The following is a 26,072-nucleotide window of genomic DNA, read 5'->3' on the forward strand; positions in this document are numbered from 1 at the left end:
AAAAGGACCCCTAGCTACTCCCTGTCCACTCAGATCTTGCCTACATCTCCGGCGCGGCGCCACTGCTCCTCCGCCCCCCGCGAGCCCAGGCATCTGGGAAGGCGCGGAAAAGCGGATCTGTCTGGAGTTGGGGTTCCAGAGCCGCACTGCGCGTGCGCCGCGGTGCCTGCTGCGGGGGGCGGCGGTCCCTGGCTTTGCTTGGCGCGTGGCGCGCGGCGTTGTGACTCCTGATTGTCCTGCTCCGGGGAGGCGAGGGTGCTGGGCGTGGCTCCCGGGGGCTGCTCGGCGGGGACAGACTGGGCCGCCTCATCGGCGCTAGGTTTAAAGGCTTTTCGGAGACCACCACGGGCCAGTTCCCACCGTCCGGAGCTCCCGCGGGGAACTGAACCTGCGCGTGGAGCCTGGCCGGAGGACGGTGAGGCCGCGGAGAGGTGAGTTCTGCAGATCGGAGTGTGGGATGGCAGAAAGGGTGCCCCACGGCCCGGGGGTCCGTGGAAACGGGACCGGCAAGCCAGGCGCGGGGTTGGGGGGGCCTGTCTGTAGAGGAGGGATGTGGCGGGGAGTGACCACTGTCGGCGCCCTTTCGCCCAGAGAGCTGGGTTTCCCTGCTTGGGATACCCAGATGGGCTTCAGGGATTCAACAGAGGACTTTGAGGTGATGAGCTGTACTTTTTATCGTGTATTCAAACAAGGTACTGACGCGCTTAAAAAGCCCTTAACGGAAGCAAAGCTTTGTGTCCTCTTTTCCATTTTCTTCACTCTCCCTGCTCTTTTAGGCCTTTTCTTTCGATTATTTTTTTTCTGTCCAACCCACGCAGACCTGCAGGGAAGAGATCTGCTGACCAGTACACGATCGCCCTGAGCATCCTCTCTGCAGAAGGCACGGAACCGCTTACAGTTGGCCTTGCATTTGTCCCCACCCACCCCGCGCCTCGCCTCACTCCTAGAAATGATTTTTAGTGGTTCCCTTTTGCCTGTTAAGTGAATTTTTAAAACTTTAGGCCAACCCTGACGCGATGGCATATTCCTGTAATATCAGCGCTCCAGGGGCTGAGGCAGGAGGTCAGATCACAAGTTCCAGGCCAACCTGGGCTATGTTGGGTTCAAGGCCAACCCGGACGACAGGGTAAGACCCCCATCTCGAGAGAAGCTAAAAACTTAAGGCCCGAAAGTTTCATTCAGGAACCTAGTTGTAGACTAGTTAACCTGGGAATGAGAAATTGAGCAATACTTAGGTTTAACATACATTTGTTTTCCTCATTCAGCTTGCTCAATAGGTATTACAGGCTTTTCAGGTGAGATGAATGTGAGAGCCTGGCTCAGGAAAAAACAGCCGTGCAAGTAGTAAGGTTTGGTTGCCCCAGGTGTTTTTGTTTTTGTTTTAGATCCAAAATCTTTGGATCTTTTGCTGGAGACGTGAGTTTGTCCACTATCAACTATCTGTCATCAAATGCTGAACATTTACAGGGTTCTGAACTAACCTTCTCTCCACTGATCTGACTATACCTCCTTCTCCTTAACTGATGTCTCAAGCTCTACCTGGATTTAAAATACTGTTGGGTGAAGGAGTAATAGTAATAGTTTGTGGTAAAATTTACCAGGTTTGTAGCAACAAAGGAACAATAAAGTAAATTTTCATTAAGTTTAATCTATCGAAAGAACTATGATGCAGTCATTCAAAGAACATAGAGTGATGAGAAAGAAAAAAACCTGGTAAAATGCAACACTTTTGATTAATGGGAGGGGGGGCCATAAATGGATTTTTATATAAGAAGAATGTTCCGGTTTAAGAAAAAAATTTAAACATGAATTCTGAAATTGTATTTTGGTATTTAAAATCTCTTGTGAAATGGTGGTGATTAGGGTGGTTAATTAGGTTTGATTTCAGTTTTAAATCAAGGTTCTCAACAAGCTATGAAGTTACAATGTGGCCATGCCATGTGGGTCTTTCTTGTCTCTGAATAGTTAATTTTACAGTGCTGATTACAGTCTCTGGGCACTCACTGTTCTCTACTTGCTTTGGGTGTCTTAGCAATGCAAAGTGAAATCTTAGTACTCTGCATCTTCTCAGTACCTAACATCCCACTAAACAATGCTCTGTAAACCTTGGTTACTTGATTAGACGTTAATTTTCAGCATGAGGTCTCTTAATTCAAACTGTTTCAAAAGCGGGTCAAGAATTCTTTTCCCCCATCTTTTCTAGGAAGGTGCAATGGCAAGGAATTTATCTGTAATCTTGATCCTGATCTTTGCTCTGTTGGTCACAAATCCCCTTCATGAACTAGAATCAACTGCTGCTTTCTCTCAGACCACTGAGAAAATTAATCTGAATTGGGAATCTGGCATTAATGTTGACACAGCAGTGACCACACGACATCATCATCTACAACAGCTTTTCTACCGCTATGGAGAGAACAATTCCTTGTCAATTGAAGGGTTCAGAAAATTGCTTCAGAATATAGGAATAGAAAAGATTAAAAGAATCCATACACACCATGACCATGAGCATCACTCTGACCATGATCGTCACAATCATCATAATCGTGTTGCTTCTGGTAAAAACAATTGGAAAGCTTTTTGCCCAGACCATGACTCTGATGGTTCAGGTAAAGATCACAGAAACAGCCAGGGGAAAGGATCTCTCCACCTGGAACACGCCAGTAGCAGAAAGAATGGCAAGGAAGGTGTGAGCGCTGGTGAAGTGACCTCAACCATGTATAACACTGTCTCTGAAGGAACTCACTTTCTAGAAACAGTGGAGACTCCAAAGCCTGGAAAACTTCCCAAAGATGTAAACAGTTCCACCCCACCCAGTATCACAGAAAGGAGCTGGGTGGGACGGCTGGTTGGTAGGAAAACTAACAAGTCTGTGAGTGAGCCCAGAAAGGGCTTCATGTATTCCAGAAACATAAATGACAATACTCAGGAGGTAAGATAAAGGCTGTTCAATGCTTTAATATACTCGCTTGTCTGTCTTGTCATTGCCATTCTTATTTCTAGTTGTAAGGAGTATGAAATAAAACAGGGAATTTATTGAAAAGGGTATTTTTCTGCTATTTTTTGATTTTTTGAGGCAGAGCCTCACTGTGTAATTCAGGCTGGCCTTAAACTCACTGTGCAGCCCAGGATGGTCTTGAATTTGTAGCATTCCTCCTGCCTCAGCCTCCTGAGTGCTGGGATTATAGGAATGCACCACCACACCTTGCCTTGCTAATGTTTTGCTTCCTCAGCAAGGCTCACAGTGAGCCTACCGTGTTGTAAACATTCCTGTACAGATCTTGGGGAATAGGTCTTTGGTGAGAAGAGTGTTGTGTACTCTTCTTTTTGTAAAATATATAGAATGTAAAATGTCTGTAGAAAGATACTAAGGTTATGTTTGGAGAAATTATTAATAAAAATAGAAAATGGAAAAATTGAAAAGTAGTAGCTGGAATCTTAAGTTTTAGGAAAAACTGAAAGGACTGAAGAACAGCAAGGGTAGAGTGGCCTCCTTGGCGAAAGGCTTACAGTAACTTGCAGAGAGATTGAAAATTGGAGCAGCTATGGAGAATTTCATACTAGACGAGCTCAAAGTGTGGTTGATGGGGTTAAGAGTTTATGTGGTTTTGCACTTCCAACATCCACCTGTTTTACCTTGGCTAAAAGATGCCAAGAAAAAAGAATTCATTGATATACTTTAGTAAGAAAAACTTGAGTACTTCAAACCAGCATCAATGTTGACACAGCAGTGGTCACCTGGCAACACATCTGCAGCAGCTTTTCTACTGCTATGGAGAAAAGGGTTCAAGAAACGGCTTCAGAATATAGACAAAACATTAAGAGAAGCCATTCCCACTTTGACCATGAGCATCTATAGTAAGGTACTAAGGTGCTTGTATTAACATAAATTTGGAGTAATCCTACTAATGGTCATAAACAAAGCAGCAATGGTAATGAAGTTTCTTCTTACTGGTATCCTCCGAGAATTCCAGGAGTCTGAAATATCCTTACAGAACCTAAGAAACAGGCAGAGGGTGTTTTTGTAGTTTTTTTTTTTTTTTTTTTTTTTTTTTGTAGGGGAGGCTAAATTGGCATAAAGCTTTCCCTTCAAACCATGGTTGTTACCCAGTTAAATTGTTGAAAACATCTGCCTGCTGAGACAGGTTTGTTTTAACCAAAGTTGCAAGAGAAGTCTGCGTAATTTAATATCCTCTCATCATAGAGCATTTTGCCAAGTATGTAGACAGAACTGAGCTAAGTTTTTGCAAGTAGGGTCATTGATGGAAGAACATGTCTTGGGCTTGTTTAGGCCACATAGATTAGTGTTAGTACTACAATGTGTTTCTCAAACCCTGATGAATCCCACTTCAGAATTAAAGCTCATTTCCTTAAGAGATTTATACAGTGAGTTAACAGGCTTGTGAATCTTCATTTATCCTCAAGCTTATTGTACCTTGAGGCTTTCTCCCTAGTGACTAATGACCTAAGTGCATCTCTCAAATGAACAGAAGGTAGCATAGTACACAGTGCCATTTCCTCTATATAACTAGAGGCCAGTTCGGAAGTACTGAAAAAAGTTGCTTTTAACATGAATTGACGTAAGTAAAGGACTACTAAGGTTAAGGTATGTCATCAAACTATATTTTCTCTAACAGAAATGCCCGTCAGTGATTTTCACTGCTTTGTTTCCTTCAGTGTTTCAATGCATCAAAGCTGCTTATGTCTCATGGCATGGGTATCCATGTTCCTCTGAATGCAACGGAGTTCAGCTATCTCTGCCCAGCCATCATCAATCAAATTGATGCTAGATCTTGTCTGATTCATACAGCGAGTGAGAAGAAGGCTGATATCCCACCAAAGACCTATTCTTTACAAATAGGTAGAATTGCCTTTTTAATATAAAAACAAAACCTTAAAATAGGTACATTTATGTTGTGCTGCTTCACTTTTTGTCACAATTCCAAATATGTCGTCTTAGTTTTTTGTTACTCAAAATGTGAAGAAAACAAGTGTGTTGTTATTGTGCCCCTTAAAGAACAAAATCAGAAAATACAATTTAAGATGATGCTTTATCTAAAGTCATCCCAAAGGATGAGTCAGGATTACCTCAAACTTGGGCTTTTTATGTCATGTTACACTATTTGGGAGGAGGATCAAAGTTTATCTCTGTTACTTAGGAGCCTAATTCTTGTGAGTTCTTATTGTAAAATCCTGATGTCTTGGGTTACGTTGCTCAAAAGCTATAAAGAAGAAATAATTGTTTTGTTTACTGGAGAATTTCTTGAGTTCCTAGTTTGTTTCTTGCTCCTTTTAAAATTTATTTTTTAATTTTTTTCTCTTTCATAACTGTTTGGGGACTCTGAAGGTTCAGGCCACAAGTGAGCTAGTTCATCCTTAGAAATGTTTTCCCACTCCTTGAAGAATTTTCAACTTGTACTCCTTACCTGAAGGATTCTTAATTACCAGCTAGGTTGTTCATTTGAGTCAGCAATAGTTTTTTTTAGTTACTGTGCAATTGCCATAGTCTTATTTGCACTGAATTTGTTTCTTTGTAATTTCTTGGGTCCAACATGTTGCCTTGTGCTGCTCTCCACAAATCTCTGTTTGAAAGTTGTCAATTATATGTTGTTTTCTTTGCTCTCTTTTAACAGCCTGGGTTGGTGGCTTTATAGCCATTTCCATCATCAGTTTCCTGTCCTTGCTGGGGGTTATTTTGGTGCCTCTCATGAATCGGGTGTTTTTCAAATTTCTCCTGAGTTTCCTTGTGGCATTAGCTGTTGGAACTTTGAGTGGTGATGCTTTATTGCACCTTCTTCCACATGTAAGTACAGTAACTTGTCCTCATGTTATTATTCAACATCGAAAATAGTTATACATGTTTGATTTGTACTAAAATTACTTGTATCAATATGTGTTAAAGATTAAAATTTTGGCTTAGAAAAGTTAATTCTAAAATATTTTTGATAACAAAGCTGCATTTTTGTTCCATATCTTAATGGATTTATTGCTTTTCTCTTTAAGGGAATCCACTAAATAAAGACTGATTTTTTGAACCTACTTAAAAGTGGACAAATTCTGCTGATACTAGTACTGTGTCAGACTGCAACAATGGGAATTACCTGCTTGCTTCTTTATGTGGTTGTCAAAGAAATAAAATACGTTACCATTTATGTACCCAAGAAACTCAGGCTTTCCTCAGAGTTGAATTCTGAGTGTATATTGAGATTCAGACAATGACATGAGTGAATTCTTAAAACTGATTTGAAAAAGTGAATTTATTTTTGCATTAAATATGTAGGAACTAGCTGGGTCCTGGTGGGCATGCCTTTAATCCCAGCACTCAGGAGGCAGAGGCAGGAGGATCACTGTGAGGTCGAGGCCAGCCTGGGCTACATAAGCAAGTTCAAGGCCAGTAGAGCTACCTAGTTTGAGACTTTGTCTTTAAATAAATAAACAAATAAGTGGGATAAATCTCAGGCAGAAAATAGTGGGATCTCATTTTTTAAAATTTCCCTTGGAGATTTTCAGATAGTAGAAAAGGAAATCATTCTGTTACTATACCACTATAAATCACAAGTCTCTTCAGTAAAGAAAAAAAACTTTTTTGTAGTAAAAAAGAAAATCATTCAGTAACTAGAACACAATAAATCTCAAGTCTCTTCAGTAATGGGGAAAAAAAAAATGTTATGATAGGTTCCCTGACTGTCAGATGACAGATGTTCAAAAGTATCTGCAACACGAACTGGCGTGCACATGGAGCTCTGACCTCAGTTAGCATGCTCCACACCCAGTTCCCTAACCTGCAGTAGCAGTAGTTACTGCAGTACTCAGCTGCAGGCTCCTGGGTTAGTGCATCTAGACCTGAGAGGCCTGCTGAGCCTGGTCACTGTGTACAGACGAGGCTTCTTACATTGTTGTGACATGGCTGATCATGGCTGATGACACTAGTGCAATCCTTCCATTTGGGAATAGGAGTAGTAAATATGCCATGCCTGTTACATCCAGCAATTCCTGTTAATTGTGGCCACTTGTCAAACAGTGAGAATATTCTACATATATATTCTACGGAATGTATTTGTCTTTATGCTAAACAGGCCCACTCTAATAAGTACCATAGTACATAGCATATGTTAAGCTCTAGCTAGCTAGCTGCCCATTGATTATTTTACTTTTACTGTCCCCTCCCTCAATTCCTAAGTATCCCATTAGTTACCTACTTCTGAATGGTTTCAAAATTGACACTACTCTCTTGGCCAGTTTTTCTATAATGTATGAAACTAATGAACTTATAAAACATGTATCGTTTCGTTTTTAGTCTCATGCAAATCACCACCACAGTCATAGCCATGAAGAGCCATCAATGGAAATGAAAAGAGGCCCACTTTTCAGTCATCTGTCTTCTCAAAACATAGAAGAAAGTTCCTATTTTGATTCCACGTGGAAAGGTCTGACAGCTCTTGGAGGCTTATATTTCATGTTTCTTGTTGAACATGTACTCACATTGATTAAGCAATTTAAAGATAAGAAGAAAAAGGTAAGAAAAACATCTTGGCCAGACATTTATCTAGGGTAGCATTCTAACTAGGTTTTTAAAATAGCTTGTTCGGGTTGTACAGTCTCTGTTGAGGAATTCAGTACCCCAGAGGCACTTTTCTGTCGCAGAGACATTCCTATAGAGCAGCAATGCTGTATCTTGATGACCCTGGAATTTTCTGTCTTCACTGTTCCTAGAAACTCATGGGAAGGTAAGAAAGGCAAGAATAAGCATAAATGACCATATACAGTGTAGAAACAGGGTCCTGAAGCCCAGGAGGCTCATGGATATACCATCAATATTTATTAGTGATTCAACTGCGGTGATTGATTTTAAATTCTTCACATAGTAGCTATTCTGTTGTGTTTCAAAGGAATGTGGCATTTTCTGACTTTTTGCAAAATGGGCCATAAAATAATAGGAAACAAAGGAGTAGGCTTTTTTTCAAGTAAAAATACCTTGAGACCTCTGAGGTTATCTCTTCTATCTAATATGATCAGGCAGGTATATTGAAAGACTGTTAGAATTCTTGGAAATGACAAATGCAAGCCGGTCATGGTACCACACACCTGCAGTCTCAGCACTCAGGCGCCTGAGGCAGGAGAATCACTAAACTTGAGGCAGACTTGGGCTACATAGTGGCTTCAAGATCACCCTGAATTACAAAGTGACAGTGAGACTTTCTCAAGAAAAGCAGATAAAAGAAACCCTATTACCAAAAAAAAAAAAGTACACATCTCAAACACTTTAATTTGACTCATATATTTATTTGGTAATGAGCAGTATCTTCTTTGAATTAAGGAATTGTGTCATATTTTTTCTTTTCTTTAATAGCCATCCTATATCATGTTCGTTTTTTTAGCAGCTTGCCTTTGGATTTTTAAAAGCACTATACTTACATGTTCATAGAAGTAACTATTACCATCAGCATTTCATAACTGAAGCAACATGTAATTAAATTGTGCAATTATAGTAACAGGTATAACTGGCATGAAGAGATTTGAAAACAGTTGCTTCTTCTTGAGTATCAAGCTTACTGTGGGAAGGAAGCATGGAGAGCAGCAGGCTGTGGCCTATGAATATTTGCCTTTATGGATTTTGAATGAAGTAGTTAAATAATCATTCATTCCTTCTTGCGCTAGGAAGTAATCTTCCATGTTTCAGTTTCTCAATTGTGTCACTTAGACTGGTCTCAGGATGCATCCTATTTCTTTTTATGTCCTTTAGAGTTATTCTTACCGGTTTTTTTTTTTTTCTTTTTTAAAAATGATATTTTTTCATTTTGGTGGGAGGGTCATGATTTGTGTTTTTCTATTGTATTTCTGGTTCAAATGCCATAATTTATTTAGTATTCTAATTTCAATGTGTTGTGTTAGGGCTTTCATTTGTGTTTTTGTATTGTATTTCTGTTTCAAATGCCATAATCTATTTAGTATTCTAATTTCAATTCAGCTTTCAGATTGTACCGTAAGACTGTTTTTTCTTTAACCTGTTCAAACTTGGGATTCTAAGAGACAGGCTATTATCTAATATAGAACAGTTTTATCTAATATAGTAACAGTTTTCTTTTCCAGTTACAACTGTAAGCAGTGAGCTGTAATATTTGGGTTATAACAGTGTTTTTAAATAGAAGACTAACTTAACAATATATTACTGTGTATAATTTATATATATCAGTATGGGTTGTAGAGAGAAGTTTAATGTCTGTTCTAAACTAGTATATACTAGAATGTAAACTCTTAAGGGCCAAGACCTCTGTCTGGTGTTTGTTAGTTTGCTTGTTTGTTTTACAGTAGTAGAGACTGAACCCAGGGTCTTTATACTGAGCTACCTCAGTCTCGTTGTGTTGCCCAGGCTGGGCTTAAATTTATAATCCTCCTGCCTCACCCTCCTAGGGTGCCCACAGTCATACATCAAACCACACGGCATCTGTGTCTTTTCTCCTCTATCTCTCCTCATGCCTAGAGGAATATCTGGTACTTGATAGATAATTGATAAATATTTATTGAATCTGTAAGAAACATGAAACACTAAGCATAATTTCTAGTCAAAGACTTGCTGCAGGAATTTTGCAAACAGAGTCTTTTCCTCTTTTAGAATACATTCTTTGTTTTTGTCAGGGGCATCCAAATATTAGTATCACTTAATAGTTTTCCATTTCATTTGGTTGTTTCAAAAAGAAAACTCTATTCTTCATGTAATGGCTGTTGGGAGCACTTCAAGTATCTAAGAGGACATTTTACTTAGCATTTGCCTTTAGAGATCCATGCTGTACCCCTTGGGAGCATAGTTTTAGGTCACCTATCATGTTTGTCAGTCTGAAATCTCTAATTCCAATTAGGGTCACTTCTCATACCTGATAAATATAGATGGAACCTTATGACAGTTTAACTTCAAATCTTCTAACAGTGAAGGCTGTTGTTCACACTGGAACTCAGAATCATTTGTGACATCCTTCTCATCCATGTTTCCAACCTAATTGTATTAAATATGTCTGCGGCCTTTCCATTTCTCTCCATCTTCCATCATTCTAGTGTGGGCCCTAGTGACAGCAGTTACAGCATAACTGGCCTGTCCATGTGACTTTGTTTTCCTTCACAAATCAGGTAGTAATTGTTTAGCTGCAAAGACGATAAGGATTTATATGCTACTTAAAGCCTATCATAGCTTGCCATTGCTTTGTGGGAAAAGTCCACTACCCTTAATGTGATTTGCATTGTCTAGACTCCTTCCGCTGCCCCAGCCTCATTTCTTGTTAGTCTTTCTCTTTGACAGAGGAGGCCCCAACCCGTATTTCTTTTAGTTCCAGGATGATCCTAGCTGGTCCTTTTCTGCGTCAGGGCCCTACCATACACTGATCTCTGCCTGGTACATGGTCTCCTTACCCATAAAACTTTTACTTAAGTTTTCGTATAGTTGTCACATTTGTTTTTCAAGAACCTGACCTGAAATGCATTTAGGTCTCATTTTCCTTTTGTAAAGTGTGCTGAATATTGGATTCAAAGAACTGTGTAATCATTATCTGTGCTAGACCCTTTTCCTATGAGTGAGTTCCAAGAAAATAGACTGTGTATTATTATTTGTGCACTGCATTGTTTAGCATGTAGGGACATTATACCTACAATAGAAAAACATGGTTAAATATGAAGCACTAACAAATAATTTTACAGTACCTTTAACTTATTTCAAAAACATGTACAGTTTTATGTACAGTTTTTAAAAGTGTGAAACTTTAAAATACTGTGAATTCATTTATTTTTACAGATACTTATGCACTTTCTTGGATGCCTCAGAGAAAGTACTAGGGATAAATAGAAAAATTTTTTTGTGGTTTAACCACAAAATAAAAAGGCCAGTGAAAGTTTAAAGCTAATAGAGACTTGCTGGAAAAGAAAAAACATAGCGGTGGTCTGGTAAAAGTGTTTTATTTTCAATAACTAAAAAGCTAAGTTTAGTTTTAGGTTATAAAAAGTATGAGCAGCAGCTGGGCATGGTGGCGCATGACTGTAATCCCAGCTCTCTGGGAGGTGAGACAGGAGGATTGTAAATTCAAATCCAGCATGGTAAATTTAGTAACTTAGTGAAACTCTTGTCTAAAATTATATAAAGGATTTGGTTTTATAGCTCAGTGCAAAGGCCCTGGATTCCATACCAGTCCCGATAGATAAGAAGTGTAAAGTTTTGTGTCCAGAATACAAACATAGAGGAAACCAAGCAGTTGGTTACCACATCATTAAATGCCAGGAAATGCTTCTAGCTGGTTCTAAATTACTAACCTACAGTAGAGTTTCTCAATTTTAATGTACAGATGAGTCACCAAGGGATCTAATTAAAATCCACATTCTGCCTCATTTCTGGAGTGTGGCCTAAGAGGCTGCATTTCTTTTTTTTCTCTCTCCCTTTTTTCTTTTTTCCTGGTAACAATTTAAATATACAACATAAAATTCATCATAAGAAATGTGTGCCTGTTCGCAATATATCTTGCTGCTTTTTTTCCCATTCCCTTCCCCTCCAGCCCTTCTTCCCCTCCTTATTTACAAAAAGCTTGTTTCCTTTTTTTTATTTCTATTCTTTTTGTCCCTTCCTTCCTTTTCCCCTACCCTCTTCCTTGTTCCTCTTCTCATTTGAACATTTTCTTCCTTTTTCCCAATATCTGTTACACAGTTTGGTCCTTATTTACACTTTCAGTTTCTCACACTAGAGAAACAATGCAGTAATTAAACATCTGTGTCCGATTTATTGTTTCAGTTTTTCTGATTTCTTTACCATTGATTTCCAGTTTCATCAGATAAAATAATGTGAGATAATTTGAATTCCTTTGCATTTACTTAGCATATTCTATGAAGTAGTAGTCGACTGTTTGGAGAACATCCCATGTGTAGCTGAGAAGTATATTCTGTTGCTGGAGGGTGGAACACTGTAGACATCTACTAAGTCCATTTGTTCAGAAGTTTGGTTCAGTAGTGATATTTGTTGATTTTTACTTTTTATCTAGTTGATGTGTTTGTGACAGAGGAGTATTGAGGTGCCTATTACACTTGTATTAGTACTTAAAATTTGATTTTTCGTATCCATTAATGCTTGTTTTATATGGTTTAGTGTGCTGATTCGTGTACTTTCAGTGGAATTTTTAATCTTGATATCTGTCTGAATCTGTTTCATGGATTCCATTTCTTTCCTATGTTGGGCATTCATGATTTCTATCATTTTTCTAGGATCTTCTTTTTTTTTGGGGGGGGGTGTCTAATTTTTGAGACAAGGTCTCTCTATGCAGTTCAGGCTGGCCTTGAGCTCACTTTGTAGCCCAGGCTGGTCTCAAACTCGAAATGATCCTTCTGCCTCAGCCTCCTGAGTGCTGGGATTACAGGTGTGAGCCACTATGCCTGGCTTTATTTATTTATTTAATCTATATCTGCTCTAGTGTTGCTTACCACGTCTTTCATTATGGTTGCCATCTCTGTAGTTATCAGAGAGATTGTTTCTGATTTGAGATTTTTTTCTTTTTTTTTTTTTTGTCTTTTTCCTTTTTATCGGTACCGGAGATCAAACTCACTACTGCCTGCTTGCAAGGCAGGCGCTTATGCCACTGAGCTAACTCCCCAGCCCCTGATTTGAGATTTTTTGAAGACCTTCGTTCATTTCTGATTTCTTGGATCCTTGTTTTATCTGCTTTGATACTTCTGCTGTTACCATGTCAGAGAGTTCAGGTGGTTGGCTTTCAAATTGTCCCACCTCATTTCCCCCTAAGTTTGCCTTCAGTGAGCTGGAGTGGATCTTGCTTAAGTGTCTTTTTCATATTCATTCTAATTCCTGGATTGATGCTTGTAAATTGCTTATGGAAGATAGGTTTATTGCTACTATTTAGAACCCTTAGGAAATGCCTTCTGAGAGATGTCTTCCAGGCTTAGCTGGCTTTTGAGACTGTTGCAAAATCCTACCTCTTCAACTTACTCATTTTTGGCACTGGCCTATAGTGTTGTTTCTGACCTTTAGGCAGTCTTACTCTTGGCATACCAAGAAGAACAACTGCTTAGAAAAATTATGCCATCTTGGCTAAAGTAGTACAATCAGCAATAACAGTAGCATCATACACAGCCTAGAGAATGACAAACTGTGGTAACTTAATTTGCAGCCTTTAATCATACGAATTATATTTGTGGCTATGTAACAAAATCTAAACAAACCAGAAAATTATATACAGTAAATATGTCCTCAATATGGTAGTTGTACCCTCAGGGGAGAAAATTTGAAAGGGGCTGGGGATAAATAGAGACATAGAAGAGAGGATGAGATTAGAAACAAGACTGTAAGGCAAAGAAAGATTACACAAACTTTGGGAAACTGTTGAAGATAGGAGGGAAAGAGAAGGAAATAAAAAGAACAGGACAGACAACAATAATATTAGAAACAATGTTCATTTATATAAAAACAAGAAAAACAAAGATTTTAAAAGAGAAGAAAAGAATGTTCACTTCAGGGTGCATCTCTGCTGTGACTTGTAGACAGAGAGGGCAGACAGAGCCCAGATCCATGTTGATTAGTCCCATCAAGGCAGCCGTAGATTTACAGTAGGATAGTGGATAATCCTAGCAAGTCTGCACCTTTAGTTCCACTGAAGTTCAGATTGGTTTCTGGCTTTGAGACTATAACCTTGTTTGTTCAGCCTGCAACATTCAGTGTGCCTATGTATAAACATCGTATTGTTTCATTAATGTGAGAAGCAGAAAAAAAAGCTATGTATATATGGATGTGTATGTATATAAATAATAATTGAGATAGTTATACTACTGATTTCTCTGCGTTCGCTAAAGAGAAAGGTTTGTGCTGGTATTGTTCAGACAATTGAATGCAGATGTCTTGTGCTTTGGGTGAATGATCTGAGGATGACAGTGTGCAATGTATGCAATGTATGTACCATTATTGCCCCCAATTGATGTGTTTTGAAATTTTGTTGTTTTTTCTTCTTTTTCTTTCTTTCTATCCTTGAAATAAAATGGATTTGGAAAAAATTAATTAAAAAGCATTTAGTGTGCCTCCTACCAGCCTGAACTCAGTTCTGCCTCACTCTGACCCTGGAAGTCACTATATGGAACCAGCACATAGCTGCTCTGAATTCTAAGTCTATTGGCCTCTCTCCATGATGGCTACTGGCTAGTTGCCCACTCCTGAGGACATCTAAATCCAAATAGCTCACCAGCCAGTGCAGTCCACTGCATCCACCACTTTGTTCCATTGGTGTGTTTCTCCATAGAAACCTCTGGTGTCTCTAGTAGTCACTGAGTCTGCAGATTTGAGCTGCCCCTCCCAAGCATTGATTTAGGGCTCAGGGACAAAGCGCTGCCTGCCACCTCCTTTTTCTGCATTGGGAAATTCTCACTTTAGAATCTTGCTGAGTCTTAGGGACACATGCCTCCTCCTTCTCTTTCTCATGTTACTATATTCCAGTATCAAGATACCAAATGTTGGAGTGGTTCCTTTTCTGTTGTTTGCCACTCTGCCACCTCCCCAGAAGTCTGAGAGGTTACATTTGTGACAAGCTTCCAGGTGATACTTTGCTGCTTGCCTGAGGGCCCCCAAGTAGATGAGCTAGTGGAACATTCAGGAAGATGAATATGTGATGCCCTGTATCTCATATTACAGAGGCAGTTTAACCTTTATGACAGGTAACTCTGCCTAAAATCCTCTTCTAGGTGCTGTGCAAAATAAGGTAAGTGCTGCCCATAAATGGCTTTTATTCCAGTAGGCATCTGTTAATTCTGTTGTCTTTTTCTGTGTCTTTTGCTTACACGTTTATTTATAGCTATGCCCATGAGCAAATATGCTATTTCAAAGTATGCTTTCTCTTTCTATTTTAGAATCAAAAAAAGCCTGAAAATGATGATGACATGGAGATTAAGAAGCAGTTGTCCAAATATGAATCTCAACTTTCAACAAATGAGGAGAAAGTAGATGCAGATGACCGTAAGTCTTTATGAGCGAGTCTAAGGGCTGCAGGGGGTTGCTATGGGATTTGCAGGCAGTGGGGACTATTTGGAAGAGGTGGGGCTATGTCCTTTTTGTTTTTCTCTTTTAAATACTTCATACTAGGGCTGGGAATATAGCTCAGTGGTACAGTGCCTGCCTGGCAAGCACAAGGTCGTGAGTTTGGTTCCTGGTACCAAAAATAAATACATAAATAAATATCTCATACTTAAAAAAAAAAGTCAGCTGGGCATGGTGATGCATGCTTGTAATCCCAGCACTCAAGAAGCTGAGACAGTAGGACTGCCACAAGTTCAAGGCCAAACTGAATGACATGGCAGACCGTTTCTCAAAAAACAACAAAAATCATCAATGATTAAATTGTTTCTATGTATATTTATGTTTATTTTTTATGTGTTTTTATGGGGGAGTGCTGTGACTGAACCCAGAGACTTGTACATGCTAAGCATGGCTGTCCACTGAGTTGCCTCCTCAGCTCCTGTAAGTTCTTTTGCTTGTTGTTTTTGCTTTGTCTTTCGAGACCAGTCACTTTGTGTATCCCAGGCTGAACATGATGGCAAGTGCCTATATTTCTAGCACTCAGAAAGCTGAGGCAGGAGGGTTGCATTATGTTCAAAGCCACTCTGGGCTATGATGTAGTGAGTTCAAGTTCAGCCTGAACTATGTAGTGAGACCCTGCCTAAAAAGAAAACAGAGTAGTTCAAAGAATTACTGAATATTTTTCACTCAATTTTCCCAACTATTTTATAGCCTTATTTATCATTCTATCTATAAGCACACACATTTTTTTTCTGAACTACTTGGAGGTAAGTTATAAACATGATACTTCCTTTTTATTTATTACTGTGGTTCAGTTCAAAATCAGGAAGTTCACCAGGTGTGTAATCAGAGCTACTCAGGGAACTGAGGAGGATAACAAGTTCAAGACCAGCCTTGGGGAAACTTAGTGAAACTTGTTTCTTTTTTCTTTTTTTTCCAGTTCTCTTTATTCCTTCCCTCCACTCAAAGGAAAAAAAAAAATTGTCCAGTGTGCAAGCCAGTATTGAATGTTGCATTTAGTTGCTTCTCATTTAGTTTGTATAATATATTTTCATGGGCCAAAGATTTAGCTGAGCAGCATGAGCGCCTGCCTGGCAAACATGAGGTCATGAGTTGGATCCCCGGTACAAAAAAAAAAATTATATTTATGACTAGATGATCAGTTTGGACTGGAAAACCAAAGTGGAATTATATTCCTTTTGATGACATGATTTGCCACCCACTGTGATGCTTTGTCATTGGTAATGCTAGTTTGGGTTACTTGACTAAGGTCATATTTGCATGTTTCTCAGCTGAACAGTTACTGTGTTTCCTGTACCACTGGGAGCGTGGCATTTCTTACTGGAAGGACTCTGTTAAGAGTCGTGTGTTTAAATTCTGCTCTGTGCTGTGAACTTCAAGGCCTGCTGTGCTCTCCCCACTGTCGCTCTACTGCAGCCTCACACCTTTCTTCCTGTGAACATCCAGAGTTTGTGTCTGGGCCTTGCACTCACTGTTCCTTCTGCATGGGATGCTCTTCTCCCGGATTTTCACATGAATTCCTTCTATCCTTTAGATCTCAATTGATACATCCTCCTAGAGGCCTTCTCTGATCATTCCAATGCAACAGGTTTCACAGTTACTTTCCTTCATCTTACTTTTCCTCATTGGTGCCAGTGCCTCAGATTAATTTAGGTTTCTTGACACTTATTTTATTGTGCTCCATTCTATCGCCAGGGCAGACCAGAAAGCCTTGCATAGTTTAGGTGCTCATTAGATACTTGTCTACCTAGAAGGTTTCCTGCTTACCTACATTTTCCAATATGCTGTTTTTCTCTAAAGAGTGAGTAAAATTCCTCACTATTCTTCCTATTCTCTCCTTCCTCCCCCTACTTTTCTTCCTCCTTCTCTTTTTTTTTTTTTTTTTTGTCTTTTTCCTTTTTATCGGTACCAGGGATCGAACTCACAACTGCCTGCTTGCAAGGCAGGCGCTTATGCCGCTGAGCTAAATCCCCAGCCCCCCTCCTTCTCTTTTTAAGAGACAGGGTCTTACTAAATTGTCCAGGTCTGCTCAGACTGACAGCATAGCTCAGGCTGCCCTCAAATTCTCCATGCTGTTGTCTCAGTTTTCTGAGTGCTGGGATTACAAGTGTGTACCAGCATGCCTGGATTTACTCATACTTCTGTTCCCTCTTCAACATTTTGAATGGACTTCAGTGAAATAAGGGGAAGGAATAGGAGCTGGAGAATTGCACCACAACAATAGAGATGCTCCCAAGAAAATTGGTAACAGTGCAAGACAAAGAAGTAACAGTCCCACTGTGGTCAGGTTTACTTTTTCTTGCCTAAATAGATAACAAATACTTCATCATGATGATGATGATGACGTAAATAGCTTATTTTGTTTTTCTTTGAATTTAACCCTCCAAAAAAAGAAGTCAGATGGCAAGATTATGCAGGGTTTTTGTTTTCAGTTTTGGATATTTTTCTAAATAAATATTTTCAATATCTACCATAATTTTTTTTAAGAGTAAGCATATGATGTTTCTATGGTCAGAAATAACTCATCTTTTAAATATAGGGAAGTAGAAAAAATTGGAGGAGAGTTAGCAAGGTAGTTATTGAAAGTTAGTGTTTAAAATCCATTCCTGCTGTGCCTATAATCCCAGCCCTTGGCAGGCTGAGGGAGGAAGATTACTCCAAGTTCAAGGCCAGTCTGGACTACAAAGTGAATTCAAGGCCAACCTGAACTACATAAAGAGACTTGTCTCAAAAAGACAAATAGTAAAAAATACATGAATAAAATCCATTCCTAATATGTGAGATCATTTCATTTCTAAAATTCACTAAAATCTATTGGTCTTCTTCAGTGCTGTAATGTTTAGTTCTGCAGGTGTGAGAGATTAACAGACTTTAAGATTATTTGTTGCTTTTTGTCTGGTAATGTTTCAGATGTGTCCAAATACATTAACCAAGCCTTTTGACTTCATTCTGATGTCCTTTGTGTTTATTCTTAGGAACCGAAAGCTATTTACGGGCAGACTCACAAGAGCCCTCCCACTTCGATTCTCAGCAGCCAGCAGTCTTGGAAGAAGAGGAGGTCATGATAGCTCATGCTCATCCACAGGAAGTCTACAATGAATATGTACCCAGGGGGTGCAAGAACAAATGCCATTCACATTTCCATGATACTCTGGGCCAATCAGATGACCTCATTCACCACCATCACGACTACCATCATATTCTCCATCACCACCACCACCAAAACCACCACCCCCACAGCCATAGTCAGCGCTACTCTCGGGAGGAGCTGAAAGATGCTGGCATTGCCACCTTGGCTTGGATGGTGATAATGGGCGATGGCCTGCACAACTTCAGCGATGGCCTAGCAATTGGTATACATCTGCATTTTTGTTCTTTGTTACTTGACTTACAGATGAGATTAAATACTCAGTTGTATTTTACAAAAGAATAGGCTCATTTACTGTAGGTAAGGATTTTAATGGCTGAAGTTACTAATATTGTCAAAAAAAATTTTTTTGGCTACTTTTACAAGTATCATACAGATAATTACCTGCTAGGATCTGTGTCTAGCCTGTTACATAAATTCTAACTATCAAAAGTAGTGTTTCATTTGCAGTGCCTTAAGATTAGGCTTCAAGTTGTAGGGCACATGTACGAGGTTTTTTTTTTCACCCTACATGTTGAATTTCTTATATCAATAATATAAACTATATTAAGGTAAAATCTTTTTTTTTTCTTTTTTTTCTTCTTATATTGGGGATTGAACCCCAGGGACACTACTGCTGAGCTACATCACCAACCACCCTTTGTTTTGTTTTTTGGTGTGGAGAGAGGATCTCACTAAGTTGCCCAGGCTAGCCTGAAACTTGTAGTCTTCCTATCTCAGTCTTCCAAGTAGCTGAGATTATAAGTATGTGCCATGATGCCTAGCACTGTCATCTTTTTTTTTATGCTAAAGGAGTCTTCATGGACTTGATAAGTCCAGTTAAATTACAGAATGTTTTTTCTTTTGTCTTGTTGAGACAGGATCTCACTATGCAGTTCAGGCTGTCCTTGAGCTCACTTGGTAGCCCAGGCTAGCCTTGAACTGATGTCAATCCTCTTGCCTCCCTCTCCAGAGTGCTGGGATTACAGGCGTGCGTCACCACGCCTGGTCCGAATTAAAAAATTTATATATTAAGTTATTGTGCCACAATTTGGAAATAAGGAAACACAGATTTTAATTGTTTAGCTCCAGAAGGAACCATGGAAGTAATTACAAATAAAGCAACTGAGGCCTGAAACAGAGACAAAGCCAGGCTGAGATGAGCCCAGCCTGTTCCCCAGAAAGTTTGTTACTCTTCCTTCTATACTGTATTGTACAGATTACAACAGTCAAAGGAGCAATAATGCCTGAAAACACAGTCCTGGTCAATAATTGATCAGTTAATATGTGTTAGTGTTTTAGGAGATGAGGGATAGTTATTTGTCTTAGAATCTCCTTATAAGAAAATGAATGTAAACAATTCTAATGACTGAATTTTCTGAGGCTGTGCAACATTTATGCACTGAGTGGCAGAATATATTTTCTAAATCTTTTAAATCAGTTTACATTATATTCTTGAGTAAGTGTTTTATGTGGTAGCAGTTACTTCTGAGGTCTATAGATCTTCTACTCATTCTAAGGTATAGTTGAATTTTTCCTTCTCTGTTTTACCTGCTTGTACTCCTCTGAAAAATTTAGACCTAATAGAATGTAATCTAATAGAATGACCTAATAGAATGTAATCTAAGATTTCTTAAAGATAAGAGCCGGATTGGGAAGTTTGTATTTATTCACAGCCAAAGTACAGTTTTTTGTTGTTTTTGTTTTTTTAACCTCATTTTGTGTGCCATTACTGAAAAATACCCTTGTAATTTCATCATCCTGAGAGACTGAGGCAGATGGATTCTAAATTCAAACCCAACCTGGGCAATTTAGCAACTTAGCAAAACCTAGGCTCAAAATAAAAAATGAAAACAGGACCATATAGCTCAGTGTGAAAGTCCTAGGTTCAATCCTCAGTACCCTCTGCTTCACAGAAAAGAAAAGAAAACAAAATAATGTGTCTAAATTTTTTCTGGTTGATTTTTACAGGAGCTGCTTTCACTGAAGGCTTATCAAGTGGGTTAAGTACCTCTGTCGCTGTGTTCTGTCATGAGTTGCCTCATGAATTAGGTAAGAGAGCCATATGAATTATTTTTCTTAGGAGCAGAATATCCTCTTGTTCTTCGCTTTTCCCAGTGACCATTCTAGCAAGCATCTTTATAACTTCTGTCTCTTCTCATGAGTCTGAGGGCCTATCCAACTTTCTTTCTTTGCTGGGAAGAGTTCTTTTTTTTTTTTTTTTTTTTTCTGTTGGTTTGATTGTGTGTGTGTGTGTCTGTCTGTCTGTCTGTCTGTCTGTGTCTGTGTCTGTGTGTTTGAGACAGGATTTTACTATGCAATTCAGGCTGGCCTCAAACTCTGGCTTTTTTATAGCCCAGGCTGGCCTTGAACTCGCAGTGATCCTTCTGCCTCAGCCTCCCGCATGCTGGAATTATAGGTATGCACCAACACCCCTGGCCTTTTTTGAAAAATTGTTTTGAGACAGGGTCTTCTTTGTACTTCAGGCTGTCCTGAACTGACTATGTAGCCCAGGCAATCTAGAACTCCCCACAGTCCTCCTTATTTCAGCCTTTTGAGTGCTAGCATTACAGGCATGCACCACCATGCCCAACTCCACTTGGTCTGATCCAACAAGTACATAGTTGCCTATGTGTGTTGCCAAAGAAATATCTGGCCCCTTGTGTCTTCTTTCCCTATTATGATTTTATGCCCCTATAGTGGTGACAACAGTGATCATCTTCACACACACACTGTGAGTAATACAAGGAAATGATCTTCATTAACAGGAATCCTAGGGGAAAGGACCTTACTGGAATTGAAGAAAGGGGGAGTTGATGAGTTGTATCTTGACATAGTCATCTGTCACTAGGAATTGAAACCTTCTGTAGTTTTGATCTCAGCTCTTTTCCTGATTATTCTCCTTATGGACATGTATTTCTCAGTCTACACCCTGACACCATTTCCACTTTGTTTTTTTGAATTGGGAATTGAGCCCAGTAGTATTCTACCTCAGAGCTATATCTGCAGCCCTTCTTTAAATTTTATTTTGAGACAAGGTGCCCAGGCTGGCCTCAACATTGTAGTACTCCTACCTTGGCCTCTCTAGTAGCTGGGTTTACGGATTGTGCTGTAGTACTGGTAAACCTCAATATCTCGTTTGTTTTCCACATTCAAGATCCTTCAAGCCCCTGGAAACCTGTCAACCATTTTTATCTTTATCTCTTTTTCTGCTTATAACTGTAATATCACATTCTTTGGTGCTTCATATGTATTACTTTTGCATTTGCTAATCATTTCGTGTGTGTTCTCTGCACTCCCCTTCTCAAGGAACTACAGGCTCCTTAAAGACAACACCGACATACTATACTAGCTTTGTGCTGTTCATCAGTCATTGATAAAGTATAAGCCCTAAGAAAATGTTGGATACAAGAGTTTTTAGTTTACAAGAACTATGTTACTTATATAAATCAACATTGCTATAACCCTGGGTTGGTTTTTTGCCTTATCTTTTTTTCCTCCAAGTGAGAAGACTCTTGGGTGTATATCTTAAACATGATTTTTCAATTGTTTTATGTTGTTTTCTGTTAAAGGTGACTTTGCTGTCTTACTAAAGGCTGGCATGACTGTTAAGCAGGCTGTGCTTTATAATGCATTGTCAGCCATGCTGGCGTATCTTGGAATGGCAACAGGAATTTTCATTGGGCATTATGCTGAAAATGTTTCCATGTGGATATTTGCACTTACTGCTGGTTTATTCATGTACGTCGCTCTGGTCGATATGGTAAGTTTTAAGAAGTCAGATGACATTAACTAAATACATAATTGAAAAAATTTTCAGTAAGGTTCATTTTTTAAAAGGTTTTAATTTAAATGCAAGTGTCTGGCATATAACAGTACAACTCCCATCTGGTGTAGTGGCTCATACTTGTAATCCCAGCACTTGGGAGGCTGAGGCAAAAGGGTTGTTGCAAGTTTGAGACTGGCCTGGGCTACGTAGTGAGTTCAAGACCAACTGAACTGTATAACAAGACCCTATCTCAAGAAAATCAGTCAGTCAGTCTCCTTTGAGTTTATTTTTTTTGGATTGCTGGTCATAGGCACACCTTTATCCTGCCTATTGCCTACAAGGATACATGTAAATAGCTACCTTCCTCTGATGTATCTTTTTCAGAGGAGAGTTTTAGAGTAGTAATGAGGCTCTGGAATTGTTTATAGATTGAAAAGAAACCTAGTAGAACCCATGTATTGTTGGCATGCTATGTGTACTTCAGAATGCTTAATGTATCCTTATCAACTGACAACAAAGGAGATTTATGCCTTTGTCACCAACATCCTCACAACAGTTTGAGCCAGTTTTATTGATAAAACTATACTTTATTGAGTGTTGGTTTTCCCATTGCTGCACTAAAGGTGAACCATGTGTTACATTCAGTTCTGTTAAACATACAGAGTGTGACTGAACTAGGGAAATCAGTGTAGCCTTCCATTTCCATTTTGGTCCACTTGTGCTAACTGTACTAATACAAATTTTTTCCTGTTCAGAACACCCATGAATAATTATTGTTAAACTGCTAGGAAATGTAGTATAACATTATTAAATTTGATATTATGTAGCCATGTTTTAATGAATTGAGCCATAATATACCCAAATATAAATTAAAAATATATTTTCATAAAAAGTCTTCTAGAAAGTAACTCATAGTTCTTTTTTTATTTAAAGAAAAAAAAAACAGAAAAAGGGTAGCAATAATACATAATTTCAAAAAAATAAACAGAAATCACTAGTTGATAAATTACATATTATCCTCTTAGAAATAGTTGTTCAAGTTATAAAAGTAAAACATACAAAGTAGATATTTAAACAGCAAGACTGCAAACAGTTCTGTTCAACTGTCCAACAAAAACTTAGTACTATGGTTATCAATCCTACACACTTAAAGGTACATGCAGTTACATCCTTTAGAGTACTTTCTTTTCCTCTCTTTTTTATAATAACAGTTACACATTTGGGGTTTTATTACTCCTGCATTTCTTACTACTTTTTACACTAGAGACACAATGTGATATTTATAAATATGATTCTTATTTATTTCAGTAATGAGGTTAGCCTCAAGTTGTCTCTATTTGCCTATGAAGGCCTCAAGATCATCCTTTTTATAGCTGAATAATATTCCATTCTGTAAAAATACCATATCTTTTTCATCCACTCTGCAGTTGATGGGAACCTTGGTTGTTTCCAAGATTTAGCTATTACAAATTGTGCTGCTGACTTCTAGTTCTGAAAATCTAAATGTTACTTTTTTTTTTTCTTTTTCCTTTTAAGGTACCTGAGATGTTACATAATGATGCTAGTGACCATGGATGTAGCCGCTGGGGATATTTCTTTTTACAGAATGCTGGGATACTTTTGGGATTCGGAATTATGTTACTTATTTCCATATTTGAACATAAAATTGTGTTTCGTATAAATTTCTAATTAGGGTATAAATGCTAGAGTAGCTTTAAAGAATTGCTGTCTATAGTTTGAGTCATAGGGAGATGAATTTGTATCCTGTCATATAGAGCATTTAAAGTTAGTGGATTTTGTGATTTTTGTATTGAATATTGTCATTTGTTATGCTGATCAGTTATGTTGGTAACATAAAGGTACGTTTTAATATTTAAGTTATTCTATTTTGGAAATAGAAGCTATGTGTGCAATTCACCAATATTCTCAGTTTATTGTATAAACAAGATATTTGGCATGACATGTTCTGTATATTGTCAGAAAAAATGTCTTTTTGTACACTAAGTTAATGCATTAATTCTCATACTGGATCTAGGCCTCTGAAGAACTGTTGTCTCTCACAAACACGCACAAAACCTAAGTGTAAGCTAATGAATGAGGACGGAAAAAAGAATCTGAGAACCAAGAGGTATAGATTTCTTATAAAAATCACAAAATTGGTAATAATATAGAGGGGGAAATTTAGATGCAACTTTTAAAGGGAATAAGTAGTATAGAGTACCTTCATAAATATTTGTGAAGTATTATTGTTCCCGTAAAGACATAGCACTTTTCACATATGTACTAATTTAGTTGTACATTTGTTTGTATAATAGCAAAATCTAAGTATATTTAATGAATTCAAGCAATATATCACTTGGCTGAGAAATTGGAATTTGGAGTATTTGTGTGGAAATATACAAGATAAGTATAGTAAGTTTTTGTATCACCAAAAGACTGTGTTACTACCAAATTATATATCACCAAAATTTACATGATTGGATGTTCTGATTTTCTGGTTTACACAATACCAGAGTGCTAAAACTTTGATCTGTGTGAGGACATTAGTACCCATTCTGAGTATATTTGACTTACTGAATTCAGAAAGTACTTTATACCTTATGGTGCTCCAGTGTCACTGTGAGCAGTGGTCCTTTTATATACAGTACATAGACATACTAGGGCTTCTGTGGCATTGTGTAGATGTTTCTTTCTTACAAAATAAATGCTTCGTGTCAGACATCATAGTTTGTTTCCTTCTTTTTACCATCTTAACCATTTCAGTAGTTTTGAGTCTTAAGTTATTCTGCAATAGATCTCCATGACCTTTTCATCTTGCAAAATCAAAACTCTGTACCCATTAGATAACTCCCTGTACACCCCTTGCCTTCCCCGCCTGACCCCTGAAAACTATCATGCTACATTGCTGGAGGTTTTTTTTTTTTTTTTTTTTTTTTTTTAACTTACTGTGCAGTTCAGGCTAGCCTTTAAATCACTTTGTATCTTAGGCTGATCTTGAACTTGCAATGATCCTCCAGTCTCAGCCTCCTGAGTGCTGGCATTACAGGCTTGCACTACCATGCCTGGCTTTACCATTCTACATTGTGTTTCTATAAAATTGAAATGTCTCATTTTCTAAATTACAAACCAGATTACAATATACTAGGTAACATATTTTATTGTATGACCTTATTCAGTTTCTAAATTCATTATCACAAAGGGCATTTCAAAGAACACTGATCCACAGTTGTTCCCAGAATTCCCTAACATTTTTTCAACCTCCACCCAAAACTGGAGAACTGTTATTACCCTGCATTCTAAAGATCAGAAATAATAGACAATGTCTACCTCCTACTTTGAAGCCTAAGAGAGACAAGAGAGATGTTATTTCTGTTCCCCAAAACAAGTAATGGAATAAGAATAACAAGTAAGTTACAGTTTGAGGAGCCAAAAAGGATAAAATGCATCTGCTTTGGCTGAGTGGTTACTCTGCTTCAGAAACAGACCCACTGTAGTAGCATCACTGCTAGATCAGTGTACAATGAGGACGTTCTTGTCATAACTGGAAATATTCCTCTAAACTGAATGTAGCAGAGCACATCTGTAATCCCAGCTACTTGGGAAACCAAGGTGGGAGGATCACAAGTTCAAGGCCTGCCTACACAGTGTAGCAAGACCCTATCTCAACACTTAAAAGCTGGGGACATAGCTCATTAGAGTACTCCTGGGTTCAATCCTCAATACCACCACCAAAAAAGAAAAAAGTTTCTATAGGAATTTGAGGACTACAGAGACACTTTCTGTGTTCATAAAAATTCCAAAGTTGCGGGGAGTGGGGAATATGTTCCGTTCCCTGACCACCCAAGGAAAGGTGAAAAGGTTCCCACTGTAGTCAGAACCCATTATTGAGTAAGAAAGTCTAAGCCGATAGTAGTTCCCATGGTTGTGTGGGAGAATATAGATTAGAGGAGAGTGCAGGAGGGCAATATGCACAAAAGGTTAATCTTTGAGGAAGGTTATCCGACTGATAGAAAAAGGAAAGAGGAGACAAGACAGGAGATTTTAGGAATCAAAAGTCTATCAGAACCATGATATTTAAAGTTCTCATTGATGTTCTCAATAAGGTTTTGGTTTCATTTTCT

At 38.5% G+C, this 26,072-nt stretch overlaps 1 protein-coding gene across 1 annotated transcript; it reads left to right on the plus strand.

The window, feature by feature from the left end:
• The first annotated feature begins 35 nt into the window (after positions 1-35).
• Positions 36-24,670, plus strand: Slc39a6 (solute carrier family 39 member 6). Its single transcript, XM_003474077.5, has 10 exons — positions 36-431; positions 2,204-2,929; positions 4,675-4,858; positions 5,631-5,800; positions 7,295-7,513; positions 14,869-14,974; positions 18,031-18,408; positions 20,154-20,234; positions 21,755-21,945; positions 23,488-24,670. The coding sequence occupies exons 2-10, from the start codon at positions 2,213-2,215 to the stop codon at positions 23,638-23,640; spliced, it is 2,199 nt and encodes a 732-aa protein (XP_003474125.1). The 5' UTR covers positions 36-431; positions 2,204-2,212; the 3' UTR covers positions 23,641-24,670.
• The last annotated feature ends 1,402 nt before the right edge of the window (positions 24,671-26,072 follow it).

Source organism: Cavia porcellus, unplaced genomic scaffold, assembly GCF_034190915.1.
Source record: "Cavia porcellus strain 051 isolate PalLab524CR breed Dunkin Hartley unplaced genomic scaffold, mCavPor4.1 scaffold_20, whole genome shotgun sequence".
Classification (NCBI taxonomy): Eukaryota; Metazoa; Chordata; class Mammalia; order Rodentia; family Caviidae; genus Cavia; species Cavia porcellus.

Coding starts and splice junctions, on each gene's coding strand:
- Slc39a6 (XM_003474077.5), top strand. CDS start 2,213: ATGGCAAGGAATTTATCTGTAATCTTGATCCTGATCTTTGCTCTGTTG. Junction 2,930..4,674: donor TAAATGACAATACTCAGGAG/GTAAGATAAAGG, acceptor TGTTTCCTTCAG/TGTTTCAATGCATCAAAGCT. Junction 5,801..7,294: donor TATTGCACCTTCTTCCACAT/GTAAGTACAGTA, acceptor TTTCGTTTTTAG/TCTCATGCAAATCACCACCA.